Raw genomic sequence first — 14,817 nt, forward strand, 5'->3', positions numbered from 1 at the left:
AATAATGATATTTAAAGAAAACTTATAGCATTGATGAAGAATGTAAAAATGGAGCGGAATCATAAAAAGCAGCAAAAATCATCGTTTGACATGGCACACTGCCACACACTATTATCTCTTTTTTCCGTTGTATTCTTCTTTTTCTTTTGACTGATTCCTAACTATCCATTGACACGTGTTAGACCATTTGTTGGCTTTTCTTCTGAATCCTACGAATCCCTCTAAACCCAATCCCCAATTACCTTCATAAATCGAATTGATTAATTAGTCATTGACAGTCCGATAACAGCTCAAACTAGACTCAACTTAATCCAACGGTCCATATCTCACCAACGCACGATTCGAATTTCCACATATTATTATTTGCTGAATATCATGAATTTAATTAGTAATTGCTGATTACTCGATGAATTTCTTATTCCTTCTTTTTACCAAGCGCAGTCAATTTGTGTGTAAAACACTCACCAGTCATAACAAAAGACTGTGGTGGTTCACGTACTTTTTCTGTTGTACGCAACAACCACCCTCCCCGCTTTTTAAAACTGATATTTTTATATCCAGACGCGTACGATCAGCGCGTTAGATATTAGCTTCCCGGTCTAAGACTCTTAGCTGATAGTTGTAAAAAACGTGAACAATTCGTACAAACAAAGCCTCTCCTCTCTCTCTACTTCTCTCTTTCTCTCTCTAAAAAAACGAACAAAGAAGAAGAGAAAGAGAAGAAGTTTCTTTTCTATCTCTGGATTCGGATTCGGATTCGGGTCACCTCAAGGCGAAATTCTTTCCTCTTTAAAACCCTAGACTCTTCTCCCATTATCTACAGGTTATTCTTCTTCTTCTTCTTCGTCTTCTTCTTGTTAACTCTTTGCTTGTTATTTCTGTTTTATTCTTTTATTGATTTATTTTTTAAAGTTGTCGTTTTGATTTTTAGAGTATGCGTTTTTGACTCTCAGATCCGTTTCTGTTTTGTTCATTTTCTCGGTTTTTTTCCCTTTCTCTTTTGAGTTTGTTTCCTGTTTCGAGTTTTTGAAAATGTTATGTGCTTTTTTATTTTAAATAAAAAAAATTGCTTCTCTGTATGATTTTCTCACGTTGAATCCACACAATGTACGGACATTTAGTTAACTGTTAAAGTTTTCATGTCTGCCTATGTTGTGTCGTTTTGGATTCTGTTTGGGTAATCTATTGATTTTTTTTATTTGATTAGCAGCATTGCTGTTAAATTTAAGAAGTCATACTCAAAAGTCAAAACCAGATGATTTTTTTAACATGCAGCGTGCTATATATGAACTGCAAGAGAAGAAATAGGAAAGAAATGCCGTTATTTCGTGTTCACACGTGTGAAAAAAATATTTAACTTAATTGAGCAAAGTTAAGTAATTGTATTTTTATTTTTGTTAAGTATGGAATGTGAGTAGAATAATATTCAATCAGGTATTGGAAAGTGAAAAATTTTAGATGCTTTTGGTGTTTTAAATTCGTTGTTGCAGGCAGGGCTGTGAAAGTTATTGCGCTCGCCTGTTAAAAAATGGATTTAGAGGATAAGTTTCTAGCTAAAGGTATCCACTTTATCTATTTTTTCTCTTAAATCCCACATGCTATAGCTGCTTATTTGCTTTTATTTTTCCTGATGGTTTTTTATTTTCAAATATGCTTTATAAAACTAGTTGGATAGTAATATTTAGAAGCGCTGATGGGGATTGCTTCATTATTCAGTTCATTGAGCTTGTTGCGCCATGGAAAAGAGTAGTTTCTTTTTTTTTTTAAAAAAATTTCTTTGTTCCACTAGGAAGACATTGCATTTGCCAACCTGAGTTTAAACTGTTAAGTGGCCATGCGAGGATAGCAGCAAGACCTACTTAAATACATCATAATTATGGCAGTGGCAGATTGCCATACCATACTATGATTCACATTCCTTTTACATTTTTGTTTTCCTTTACTGGTTAGTAGTTAATACACAAGCTTTTAACTTTTTGCACTTTGTCTATTTGGGTATTTGGAGTTTTATGTCTGCTGCCCTATTAGAAGCGTGGCACTGGCATGTTTTAGCCAATATATTCACAATTTCATTCCAAGTCTGAATTTACCTGTCAGTCTTAATTTCATCCAGCTTGGCTATCTAGTGTTCTCATACTAGGACAGGAATTAGGAACTTCATTTAGGTCAAGGATCATTTGGAAATATAAAGCAATAGAAAATAACTCTTACAAAGGTATCAGTAATGATGTTTATAGTTGAATGGAAAATTTGCTGAGTGCATCGGCTAAGCATTTGAGAAATGTATGGTGATCAATTGGAGGGAAGGTAGTTACGACATCTTTTAAAATGCTAACGTATCTTTAATATAGACTGGAATTAATGTAACCTGCAGCCTTTAGTTTGTTATGTAATATTTATGGTTGTTTGATATTCTTTTGTTATCAGGACATAAGAGATTCCTTGAACCTGCAAACACCAAACGCCCTTCTTTGCTCCCATCCTCTAAGAGAGTTTATTCCATGATTTCCTTCTAGCATATTCTTTCATTCTTTCTTCCTTAAGATTCCCAAGCATAATTCATTATCTATCTAATAAGAAATATACATGTTTCTTTCTTGAAATGTACAATTTATAGAGTTGGACATACCTGACTGGATTTCTCGTAATTGAACATTTGAATCTGGAATTTTCTTTTTTTAAATTTCAACGATTGGGTTCAACCAATTGGTTGATTTTTGTCTGTCTATTTCTAGCAAATAGGAAACAGAGACTTTGCAAGAATTGATGTACTGTTTCTTGCTTATTCCGGTAGTTATTTGATGCTTCAACATTTGCTTCTCCCCTGATTTCTTTGCCTGTAAGCACCTTACACTGGAAACTGGGTGAACTTCAGTTACTTAATCCATGATTTTTGTTAGGTTTTCCTATCACTTATTTGTACAAGTTAACTTCGGATTCACTTTTTGGTCATCTAGACAAAGGCAGTCTAGCCATATGCATATTAGTTTGCAGCAGTTTTACTCGGTATCTACAAGGATGATAAGTTATCTGTATAAGTTGATAAACAAAACCATTATCCATGTTTCTTCCTTTTCTTCTTTATATCTGGAGTGATTTTGGTTATACCAGATCTTGTATTCCTCTTTCGTTTTCTGTGCATAATGTACTTTAAGAACCCAAGAGCTGCAATAGGCTGAATTACAGTAATCCTCTCAAAATTTGCTGCTTGGCATTTGATTTTGTTGTTAAATATGGTCAAATTAGTACTTGAATTGTGTATTTGACCTCTCCATATCAGACACTTGAAAAATAGCAGTTCTTTTTTCTTTTCAACCTCTGTCTGCATTCTTACGCACATGATATTTAATTGACGTGAATTCATCAAGAAATTTGACGAATGTCTCTAGGCTGAAGCACTTTATTTTATTCTGCACTATTTTTTTCTCAACACATTTAAGGATATTTGAATAGAAACTAAACAGCTCGAGTATAAACTTCTGATATAACAGATATGATTGTATGATAATTCTATGTTATTTTATGAACTTCTGATTTAACAGATATGATTATATGATAATTCTTTGTATTTCTTTACCTGATTAAATTATGCCATGTGCCCCAGTTGAATGATTAGGAGAAGCAAGCTTTTTCAGAAAGTCAATGTTGAATTCTTAAATTTCCTGTGGTTTTGATGGAATTGTTGTAAGCACCAGAAAAAATTAATTTTTAGAAATTTCATTTTCTATATTAATGGGTTGGCAGTATGGGTGAAATAAAAGAGTGAAGAAGATTTCAAACAGCGAAATGGTTTGAGCCACTAATAAAGGAAATATGAAATTCATGTTCTTTGACAGAAACTTTAGTAATAATGCTGGATAGCTTCTTAGCCACTTACATGCTTACACGTAGGGGTGATTTTACTTGGTGAACATGTGTTTTATTTTCTAGAAAAGATCTGCTCAATTTTTCAGTTGGTCTGTTGGTATGATCAGTTTCTGGTGTTCAAAGCCTTTCTTCTAGTGTACAAAGCACCCCTGAGAAAAATGGGAATTCAGATGACGCATCAAGAAGTCCGGAACTTCTTCAAGAGTTTCTGAAATCTGGCGCCAAAAAGGAGCTTCTTCGAACTTGTTTTGATAAGGACAAGAAGCACACAGCTTCATCAAAGAGCAAAGCAACAGAAGTGATGAAGACATGTAATAAAACAATTAGGAAGCAGGAGTCAAAAAAAGTTTCTTCCAGTCCCATCAATCAGCCTTCATTCAAGAAGCAACAAAGAAAGGGGGAAAACCCAACACGACTCTTACCAGCTTCGGAGCAGCCATCAGATTTTGGATGCTCAAACTCCTGGATATGTAAAAACTCAGCTTGTAGAGCTGTCCTTTCCATTGATGACACATTTTGCAAGAGGTGCTCTTGCTGTATTTGTCATTTATTTGATGACAATAAAGATCCTAGTCTCTGGTTGGTCTGCACATCAGAAAATAGTGAGGGGGACTCTTGTGGGCTATCATGTCATATTGAATGTGCCCTTCAGCGAGAAAAGGTGGGTGTTGTTGATCTGGGGCAACTAATGCAGCTAGATGGTAGTTATTGCTGTGCTTCTTGTGGTAAAGTTACAGGCATTCTTGGGTAAGTAAAGTCCATGTATGTTTTGATTCATTTTGATGCTAAGTATTTTTTACCTGTCAGGTACCATCACTTGTGCCCATTTTTTGTTTATGGTGTTCTGAAAGGGAAAAATTACTTCTATTTATACCTCTCAACACCTTCCTGCTATATTTTATGGGAACATTTACCTCTTCACCTGTATGGAAGGAAATGCTTCTACTGTGTCTTATCATGAGAGATGCATGCACATTACTTTAGACATTGACTTGTGGATCCCCCAATTCCATAACATGTCTTAATCGCAAAAAAATGATTTCTAAAACATGACCGGTTCTAATTGAGATAGTAATGAAGACTAGGAAATGGAAACAATAGCTGTGAGTAACTTTTTCGCTTCTCTAATTGAATTAATGGCTATAGTGATTTTAAAATATTGACAGGTCCTGGAAGAAGCAGCTAATCATTGCCAAGGATGCTCGTCGAATTGATGTGCTCTGTTATAGGATATACTTGAGCTACAGGCTATTGGATGGGACTTCAAGGTTTAAAGAACTGCATGAAATTGTGAAAGATGCTAAGGCCAAATTAGAAACAGAGATAGGCCCTTTGAATGGTGTGTCTGCCAAGATGGCACGTGGTATTGTCAGCAGACTCTCTATTGCTGGTGATGTGCAGAAACTTTGTTCTCTTGCAATTGACAAAGCTGATGAATGGCTGGCTACAATCTCTAGTGGGAACCCAAAATGCAGAGGTTAGAATTTGTACAGCTGTTGTCTAATGTTTTAAACAAGCGTAAAATGTTAACTGAAATGAATAACAACAATTCTCTTCTCTGCAGAGGATTCACGTCCTGCTGCTTGCAGGTTCTTATTTGAAGAAGTAACATCATCATCTGTTGTAATCATTTTAATTGAAATGTGTAATGCATCATCTGATGAAATTAAGGGCTACAAACTTTGGTATTGCAAGAGTATAGAAGAGGCGCAAACAAAAGACCCTCTTTGTGTATTTCCAAGAACTCAGAGGAGGATTTTGATATCCAATTTGCAGCCCTGCACGGAGTATACTTTTCGGATTGTTTCATATACAGAAGCTGGTGACTTTGGTCACTCTGAGGCTAAGTGTTTTACCAAGAGCATAGAGATAATTCACAAGAATCCTAATTCTTCAGTTTCCACAAATGGTAAGAATGCAAATAATTCCTTGGAAGGAGGTATGTCTGGTTCAAGGAGAGAGTCTAAATCTACAAATTCTTCTGGCTTTAAGGTTCGAGAGCTTGGAAAGATCCTGCATCTGGCTTGGGCTCAAAAGCAAGGGTGCTTTGAAGGTTTCTGTAGTGCTGATACAGAAAAATGTTGTGGAGCTACAGAAGTGACAAAGCCTGAAACTCCAGAAGATGAGTTGCCTTCTATATCTCGTGGGCTTGACTTAAATGTTGTTTCAGTGCCTGATTTGAATGAAGAGCTGACCCCTCCATTAGAGTCCTCCAGGGATGAAGATAATGGATGTACTTTGGAACAGACTGTTGAGGCAGATGATGATGCTGCTTCTCATGACATAAAGAAGAATGGTTTAGCAAGATCGCATGGTAGTGGCGATTCACAGACCTGGACTGATGGGCCCAGTGGAGAAGTACCTGCTGTTGACTCGCGGGCAGAATTGTGCAGGAAAAGGGCTGCACATTCCAATGAGGAAATGCACGACTGTGATAGCACATTGATAAATGGGTCACCGTTCCGTGTATCCACTGGCTCAGGTTGCTTGGATGAAAACTTTGAGTACTGTGTGAAGATAATCCGATGGTTGGAATGTGAGGGTCATATTAACCAAGAATTCAGGTTGAAATTGCTGACATGGTTTAGTTTGAGATCAACAGAACAAGAACGTAGAGTAGTAAACACCTTCATTCAAACTCTGATTGATGATCCTAGTAGTTTGGCAGGACAGTTGGTCGACTCATTTTCAGATATCATATCCAGCAAGAGGCCACGAAACGGTTTCTGTAGTAAGCTGTGGCATTAATATTCAAAATTAGGGTGGGGTATCCTAAAATACAGGATTGCTATCCTGCATCATGATTATTTTTTTCCCTGGTGACAAAATTACTTCTGATTGCTTCACGGTTCTTTGTACAGGCATTTTTTTTCATAGTCACTTTGGGAGGTGATTCATTTATGTTGTGGACAGCTTTGTCCAGCTAAGAAAATTGGTTGCTGATTGCGGAGACGCATCCATTTTTATTTTACTTTTCAAGTCAAAATGCCCTTGGATGGGAGGCTTCATGCTGTAAAAGGTATTTATTTGCATTTGGAGCTTCATCCTTTAGCAAGGCATTTGTAATTCCTTAAATCGTGCTAATTACAGTTGAAATAGACTTTAGTTATGAAGAACATCTCATCTAAAATTTTATATGTGCGCCTGCGGATACTCTTTTATTATTTTGCTTCTTTAATCAAAGAAGGGTGCATTAATTGATGGATGAATTTAGTGGTTACATTTTCCTTATTCTTTTTCAGTTTCAACTGAGCATGAATTGCCTTTTGTACCTTTCCAAATGTGACATTAGCAATTCAATTCTAAATACCTGTAGGCTGCTGCAGTAGGCGGAATTGCTCACAGTTTCCAGTATTAGGTCGGCCTGCCTAAGTTCATTCAAAAAGATTCTAGGTTTGGACAATCTTTTTTTTTTTTAAACTTTTAAGCCCGTTGGAGCTAAACTCAGAAGAGCTTAATTTCTGGATGGATTAAGGATGTTCTTTCGGTGAGGTCCATCGGCTCATCTGAAAGATTATTTGAAAAATAATAAAAATATCCATTTTTTATCTTTTATCAAAAATACGGTATAAGGTTTTTTTTTTTTTATTGTGTAAAGATATTAACAATATGATTTTTTTATTTTTTTTAGTTTTTTTTTTATTTTACTAAAACAATCAAGAAAAACTAAAAAAACATTACACTGTATTTTTAAAAAGAAATTAAAATAACAGTATTTAAAAAAAAAGTTTATATAGTAAAAATAATATTTTTTATTTATTTTAAGATATTTTAAAAATTTCTAAAATTATTTATAAAAAATTCAGAGCAGATTTAATTAAAATTAAATAGTCAAACTGAGTTGTACTCAGGTTTAGATTTTGAAATATGTATATTCGACTAAACTCGGCCGGACCCGTATCCTCCGAGGAATATTGTGCATGTTTATTACTGTATTCATTAAAAAAAAAAAAAAAAACATGAAATTCAACGGATGGCGACCGATTGGAGCTTGGGGGTACAAAGGGAAAATTACAAAAGACGTGGGCATATTGTCGGAACATTCTTAGCCACGAAAATGCTAATGCCAAATCAGCAGGTAATACAGCCTTTAAGTCATTTAAAACGGTGTCGTTATTCTTAAAGGATTTTTGAACAATTGTTTATTACATGACTTTACACCAATTCATGATGAGGCTCAGTGAGACACACACACAGAGGCCACTCATCAAGTTTCCCTCGATCAGTTCTCTGCAACATGCAACTTCTCCATGCACCTTCCTCTCTTTCAATCTCCTTACAAACCCTAAAGTCACAATCAAAATCAGGTAATTAATATCCTAATTAATACAGTTCAGCTCTATTATTCATAACATTTTAGTTTAACTAAACTTAATTCTCTGTCTTTCAGGACTTGTTTTGGCAGGGAAATGTTTGCAATTCTCGGCTACTGATTGCTCACCCTATCCTCTAAAAGTTAATACAGCACTTGCTTTATCACTTAAACGCTCCGTTTTTAACTGCCTTACAACTAGAGCTGCTTCGGTACAAGGTGTACTCTTTCATCCTTATCTAATAGCTTTTTTTTTTAAAAAAAAAGAAAGAAAGTGAAGAAAAACTCGTAAGTATTTAAATTACATGTTTAGGGGGTGCTTCTACAATATCATCAAGTGGAACAGCTAAAAGTGAAGAAGTGTTAAAAGCATTGTCTCAGATTATAGATCCAGACTTCGGAACAGACATTGTGACATGTGGATTTATTAAGGATTTACAGATTGAAGAAGCTCAGGGAGAGGTTTTCTTTTATTAAAATGTTTATTTTAACATGCATTTTATAGGATAATGTCTTTTTCACTTTAACTAAAATGTTTTGCATGTCAGGTTTCATTTCGGTTGGAGCTCACTACACCAGCATGTCCGATCAAGGACTTGGTAAAAAAATTGATACAATCATCATTGTTGCATCACGAACTCACATGTATTTGGAAGGGTAGAATTTTGATTTTCATAAGTTTTCTCAAACTTAATTACTTAATGGAAAATTTGTGGATGGATTTTTAAATTGGCCAAAACTTGTTGTTATGGCCTACTTGCAGAATTTTCAACTCACTTTTTTCCTTTGGAAAAGCTTTTGGATAGGACTATGTATGTAGATTGTTTGAGGAGCCTAATTAACGTGGAATACATTTGACATGTTATTGATTTGCAACAGTTCGAGCAACAAGCAAATGAAGTTGTGGCAGCACTTCCTTGGGTCAAGAATGTCAAAGTAACAATGTCAGCACAACCTGCCAGACCTGTTTTTGCTGGGCAACTTCCTGCTGGTTTGCAAACAATTTCAAATATTGTGGCAGTTTCAAGTTGCAAGGTAGACTTGCAGTGAACTTTGATTTTCTTTTGTCACTTTGAAATTTAATTTAGTTGCTAGGCCTATCTGTCAAATAGTTGTTTGAGGATAAATTAGGTGCCTGGACCTGCTTCTCAGGTATTGAGAAAAATCGTTTTCTGTTATTTCATGGAGTTAATCATCTCTGAATGATTGGATTTTGATTGCATGACACCAAATTCAGAGCAACAATTACTAGGAACTTTCCTTTAAAAATCATCATTGCCTTTGGCTTTTTGTGCGAAAAGAACTCAGCATACACCAGTGCTATTTCCATGCCATTTTGGTTTGAGTTAAGTAAGGCACAATTTTGTTGCTTCTAATTTTTCTCAGATTGCATTTGTGAAAAGTTGTGCAGGGAGGTGTAGGAAAATCAACTGTAGCTGTGAACCTTGCATATACTTTGGCTGGTATGGGTGCAAGAGTAGGAATTTTTGATGCTGATATCTATGGTCCAAGTTTGCCAACAATGGTGTCCCCTGAAAACAGATTGCTAGAGATGGTAGTGTTATTAAAATCTCAATATTTTATACAGCAATTTAGCTAACTTCTATAGTCGTGACTATATGAAGTTTTCTATAGAATCCAGAGAAGAGAACCATTATTCCAACTGAATACTTGGGTGTCAAATTGGTATCATTCGGATTTGCTGGACAAGGTCGTGCAATAATGCGAGGTCCAATGGTATCTGGGGTCATCGACCAACTTCTGACTACGACTGAATGGTAGGTTGTGCTTCTGTATCTGCTAGAGCTTGAGCAGCAGATAGATAACTAGAGGAGTTTTATTTATTTAATATTGATATCGTCAGGGCTGGTTCCACTGCAGTTTACTTTTTGTTCCCTCTGGTACCTACTTATATGCTGCTTGGTGAATTCAGACACTAATTTGAACTTTCTTACTATATTACTTATCTCACTGATATATTGTTACAAAAACACAATGTAGGGGAGAGCTTGATTACCTAGTTATTGACATGCCTCCCGGAACTGGTGATATACAGCTTACTTTATGCCAGGTTAGCATCCTGCATTCATGGCCTCAGACTGTATTTACCCTTTTAAATAGGTCAATTTATTGCTTTTTTCATTTAGCTTTTTACAGGTACATATAAGTATATAACTTTCAGAACATTTTTCATGACTGAAAATTTTTCACATTTTGGAGTTATGTAAAACAAAATTTCAGGTAGTCCCATTAACTGCTGCTGTTATTGTGACCACCCCCCAAAAGCTTGCATTCATTGATGTTGCCAAAGGAGTCCGGATGTTTTCAAAGCTTAAGGTGAGCATTATATTTCCTTAAAGTCACTGCAGAACTCCTTTTCAAAATAATAATTTAATCTCACATCCTCAATATGTTTTTTTATGTTAATGGAATTTGCAAGCTGTTTTCATTTATTTTTTTGTTATGGAGAAAATTATATAAACATGATATGTGGAGGATTCATAACCATTCAAATAATATTATCATTTATCACCTTTGCATATTATGCATTCAAGAGAATATTATCATTTATCATCTTTGCATGTTTATGTTGTCTGCTCAACTGCATAGGTGCCTTGTATTGCTGTTGTTGAGAACATGTGTCATTTTGATGCTGATGGGAAACGCTACTATCCATTTGGCAGAGGTTCAGGTTCTCAGGCATGCACGTTATCCTTTGATCAACTTTCTTGCTTCATGAAAATATTCAGAGATTCAACTAAGCATTATGTTGGAAATAAGTTTGTTAATGCACATTAATGGCATATTTGCAGGTTGTCCAGCAGTTTGGAATCCCTCATTTGTTTGATCTCCCAATTCGGCCAACTGTATGTCCTATAAGAAATTTCTCAAAACTTCAAATAATTATATATGCTTTAAATGCATAATTTTTTTATTTTTGTGCTAGTTGATTAGACAAATTCACTACATCCTGAAAGTTTCAAGTTTTCTCAATTAGTTTAATCGTATTCAACCTGCAAAAAGCTATGATGCATGTACATTACTGATTGTTGGTTTCGTACTTCATGTGATTTATCTTCTTAAAGGGGTTCTAAATTAGCAATTTTCACTTTGGCTGCTATGCATCTGTTTTTAATCCCATCCCTTCTCAAATTCACCTTACCTGAACAAGCCATTGCAATTATTACTCATCTGTATGCTTTCTCTTGAATTGCTTGCACTCTTGTGTATCAGCAAGGCATAAAACAGTTGAAATCTGTCATTAAATGTGGAATGCATGATCAAATTGAAGTTTTGATTTTATTAATGTAATAGCTATCTGCTTCTGGAGATAGTGGAATGCCTGAAGTGGCAGCTGATCCTCAAGGTGAAGTTGCCAAGACATTTCAGAATCTTGGAGTTTGTGTAGTGCAACAATGTGCCAAGATTCGTCAGCAAGGTACTTATATCTGCCTGATATCTTACTAACAGCCTAATGCATGAGGTGGTGAGAAAGCCACATGAGATTATGAACATTTTGTTAGAGTTAGTTCTGTAATTTGCTAAAAGCTCTGAAGGATAATGTTTCTGAAGACTAAACCTTTTCTGTATGAACTGACGAAACTATGAATTTAAAACTTCTAAAAAGAATGATTGTTTATTATGTTATTCCATTCTAGTGATTCTTCTGTTGTTATGTTCTTTCGTTGCAGTGTCAACCGCGGTCATGTATGATAAATCGATGAAGGCAATCAAGGTGAAGGTGCCGGATTCAGATGAAGAGTTCTTTTTGCATCCTGCAACAGTAAGAAGGAATGACCGCTCTGCCCAAAGTGTGGTATGTTGCGATTCCTTTTGGGCAAGTGATTCATCTTTCCAAAATATAAGTTTGTCCGTCTTTTATGAGAGAGAGCACCTTTTTAATTTCAATTTACACTGTTTATGATAAAATGCAAACATAATAAATGGAATTTTTACCAGTTTTAAACCTTAATAACGGGGAATATAAGCCAATTTCTTAAATTTTACAACTATGGGGCATGATAAGTGTATAATTAGAAATGATAATCATAAAATTTTAAGCATTCCTTTGTTCCAAACACTATGAAATTAAAACTATATCGCAAAACACGGTGAAAAAAATCTAAAAGAGTCTGCAGGTGACATTAATTTGAGGTATCTTTGCAAATAGCAGGCAGTGATATTCTATTTGATGTTTGAAGCAATACGTAGATGTTCTATTTCCTATGTTCACATGCAAGAACTATAACTGAACAACATAAGAAATTAATTCTGAGATGATCCTGATAATTCTCAATATCTGAAGCTCAAAATTTCTCTTTTACATGACATAGGACACAATTATAAATCTGTGGCCAAACGCCCCATATTTTCTTTTCTTGTTCGATTACAAATTCTAGATGTGGAAATAAAAAACAAAAGTGATTTGTGACTTCTAGTACAAAGTGGTTAGGGTAATGGTCACTATCTTTGACTATGCTTGGAAAGCAACCAAAATATTACTTTTCTGTAAGAAAATTAGCCTTGACAGATCCACTGTTATGGTCAAAGTTCATTGTGGTTTCTGTTTCTTTGTGCAAATAAGGACGAATGGACTGGGGAGCAAAAACTGCAATACACAGATATTCCGGAGGATATTGAACCTGAAGAAATTCGACCAATGGGAAACTATGCTGTGCAAATAACATGGCCAGATGGATTTAACCAGGTGACTTGCATACTCTGGGCCATTATTCCTAAACATAAGAATTCAGTAGTAAACTACTGTTTCTCCTATTATTGTTATACAAATTGAAATTTCTGAGAGGGATCACCACTATTATGCAATGATTGTCAACAATCTGCTTACCTAACACCCCTGTATGACCAACATTCGAAGAGTGTTTATTACTATAGTGTAGAGATGCTGAAAAATTACTGGTATGCAAAAGAAATATTGTTATTGGCTATCTGACCCACATTTATTGAACTACCTATTTTGGGAGCTTGACCTCATTGTTGATATCTTGGATATGCATAAATACACTTAATTGCATTTTTAACTTGTCATCCTGGATGTGCATCAGCGATAATGCACTTATACCCAGCCAAGTCTGATTCTTACCTATATAAAATAGGTCTTGACATGAATCTGCTACTTTAGAATGTAGGTAAGAGAATTTCTTTGGGAAGTGTTTTATGATTCTTCAAGTGCCCTGATATGTGGAATGTCCCATAAGTGTCAGAACGTAGCCGTTAACTGAATGCATAAGTTAGTGAAAACATTGGAGAAACTTAATGACTTTTGTTTTAGCTACTGTACAAATTAGGGACTATTCTGTGATGTATCCATATTCACTTGCAGTTTGGAATGCGTGGAACTGATAATTAACTTCATAGTTCAACTGTTCCTTCATGCATGCTAGGCTGTGGACAAAAACTGTTCCTTCATGCATGCTAGGCTGTGGACAAACTATAAGCAAAAGCAACTGACTCATCTTGAATTGCTTCTTGCAACTGAATGTGGCTGACATGTAAAACTTTTACTTTGCCAAACTGTTGTGAGCTCCATCCTTCAGTTGCTTTGAAAATACCAGATGCTTGTTCTGGTAATTCTGTCTTCATATGAAATTACCAGACTCCGATGCATCCTGGAAAGGGAAAATGTGCAACTAGCCTTATCCTTGGAGTAGCAAAAATCATTAATCAAAGTGCAGCTTAATTACAACTTACAACATAAAATATCTACTTATTCTTGTATTCTTTTTCTTCTGTTCTGTTTTCTTTTTCATTTCCTTTAACACGGTGCAGATTGCTCCCTATGATCAGTTGCAAACAATGGAGCGGTTGGTTGGTGTTCCTCAACCTGCTTCCGTCACGGTATGCTATTATCCTCATCACTAAATTAATTTGTGAATATTTGGACCTGCACCTTGATGAATTATGAGGTTCTTATCTTTTTGGCTCTTCCACAGGCATAACATTAGCGGATGAAACTTAACAGAAAACTACAATGCTAAGATCTTCCTACACACAGTTAGGATCAGTTGCATGAAACTAGAAAACGGCTGGTATAAGCTCCTGAAGTGTGCTGTTTTCTTTATTTTTTGCCTTTTGGCTGCCTCTTTCCTGTCGAGTTTCAGGCACATATGTATAGCGGAACTCTAATAGTGGTAATTCTAATATATGCATGCAAATGCAATCTTCTTTGTCAGATCTTCATCTCATATTTATCTGTGAGTAATATGATTTTAGTCGATATCATTTCTATACTGCTTGAAAAAGAGCAAAGTATCAACGAATCTGCTAAATTTTACCGGTAGACCAGTTCTTTAGCTTTGTCGGTAGCTTAGGTCTTAGAGCAATGCTTCAAACGTTTGACTTTCAGGATAAAAAACATGCTCAATTGTTTTAGCCTTGTTTTGTTCAGAAGTCTAAAGCTAAGGATTTGAAGTGAGCATTTCCAGTTTATTTTTCTTTAGAGACCATCAAAAAGTACATGAATTATCAGAATTTAATCATAAGGGTTCAAATCCTGGGGATGTTGTCTTGAGTTTTATATTTCTTTAGAAACCAGCAAAAAGCACATGATTTATCAAAATTTAATCATAAGGGTTTAAATCCTGGGGATGTTGTCTTGAGGGCATTTCTTCATGAGC

At 35.4% G+C, this 14,817-nt stretch overlaps 2 protein-coding genes across 7 annotated transcripts; both read left to right on the top strand.

The window, feature by feature from the left end:
* Nucleotides 1-588: 588 nt before the first annotated feature.
* Nucleotides 589-7,468, top strand: LOC8278598 (VIN3-like protein 1). 5 transcript variants are annotated; one of them, XR_007215109.1, is made up of 6 exons: nt 589-823; nt 1,491-1,559; nt 3,975-4,614; nt 5,034-5,344; nt 5,432-6,886; nt 7,184-7,468. XR_007215109.1 is itself a non-coding variant. In XM_015717045.3 (5 exons), exons 2-5 carry the CDS (start codon nt 1,529-1,531, stop codon nt 6,613-6,615), a joined length of 2,166 nt encoding a protein of 721 aa, XP_015572531.1. In that variant the 5' UTR covers nt 589-823; nt 1,459-1,528; the 3' UTR covers nt 6,616-7,087. The 5 variants fall into 5 exon arrangements, 4 of the variants coding, with proteins under 4 accessions (XP_015572531.1, XP_015572530.1, XP_048227837.1 ...); XM_015717045.3 differs by lacking the exon at nt 7,184-7,468 and having other exon boundaries at nt 1,459-1,559; nt 5,432-7,087; XM_015717044.3 differs by lacking the exon at nt 7,184-7,468 and having other exon boundaries at nt 5,432-7,087.
* Nucleotides 7,469-7,709: 241 nt separating this feature from the next.
* LOC8278597 (fe-S cluster assembly factor HCF101, chloroplastic) lies at nt 7,710-14,372 on the top strand. 2 transcript variants are annotated; one of them, XM_048372094.1, is made up of 17 exons: nt 7,710-7,945; nt 8,049-8,174; nt 8,258-8,398; nt 8,493-8,641; nt 8,728-8,778; nt 9,059-9,214; nt 9,591-9,734; nt 9,815-9,957; nt 10,181-10,250; nt 10,421-10,516; nt 10,790-10,879; nt 10,993-11,046; nt 11,495-11,618; nt 11,872-11,996; nt 12,765-12,887; nt 13,988-14,038; nt 14,134-14,372. In XM_048372094.1, the coding sequence occupies exons 2-17, from the start codon at nt 8,105-8,107 to the stop codon at nt 14,137-14,139; spliced, it is 1,593 nt and encodes a 530-aa protein (XP_048228051.1). In that variant the 5' UTR covers nt 7,710-7,945; nt 8,049-8,104; the 3' UTR covers nt 14,140-14,372. The 2 variants fall into 2 exon arrangements, with proteins under 2 accessions (XP_048228051.1, XP_048228050.1); XM_048372093.1 differs by having other exon boundaries at nt 7,718-7,945; nt 13,970-14,038.
* The last annotated feature ends 445 nt before the right edge of the window (nt 14,373-14,817 follow it).

Source organism: Ricinus communis, chromosome 3 (assembly GCF_019578655.1).
Source record: "Ricinus communis isolate WT05 ecotype wild-type chromosome 3, ASM1957865v1, whole genome shotgun sequence".
NCBI classification, from domain to species: domain Eukaryota; kingdom Viridiplantae; phylum Streptophyta; class Magnoliopsida; order Malpighiales; family Euphorbiaceae; genus Ricinus; species Ricinus communis.

What these genes read in the sequence shown, in the direction of transcription:
- LOC8278598 (XM_015717045.3), top strand. Translation starts at nt 1,529, where the DNA reads ATGGATTTAGAGGATAAGTTTCTAGCTAAAG. An exon ending in AAAGTTACAGGCATTCTTGG is followed by an intron (nt 4,615 to 5,033) that starts GTAAGTAAAGTC and finishes AAATATTGACAG; the next exon opens with GTCCTGGAAGAAGCAGCTAA. An exon ending in TGGGAACCCAAAATGCAGAG is followed by an intron (nt 5,345 to 5,431) that starts GTTAGAATTTGT and finishes TCTTCTCTGCAG; the next exon opens with AGGATTCACGTCCTGCTGCT.
- LOC8278597 (XM_048372093.1), top strand. Translation starts at nt 8,105, where the DNA reads ATGCAACTTCTCCATGCACCTTCCTCTCTTTCAATCTCCTTACAAACC. An exon ending in ATCTCCCAATTCGGCCAACT is followed by an intron (nt 11,047 to 11,494) that starts GTATGTCCTATA and finishes TTAATGTAATAG; the next exon opens with CTATCTGCTTCTGGAGATAG. An exon ending in GGCCAGATGGATTTAACCAG is followed by an intron (nt 12,888 to 13,969) that starts GTGACTTGCATA and finishes AACACGGTGCAG; the next exon opens with ATTGCTCCCTATGATCAGTT.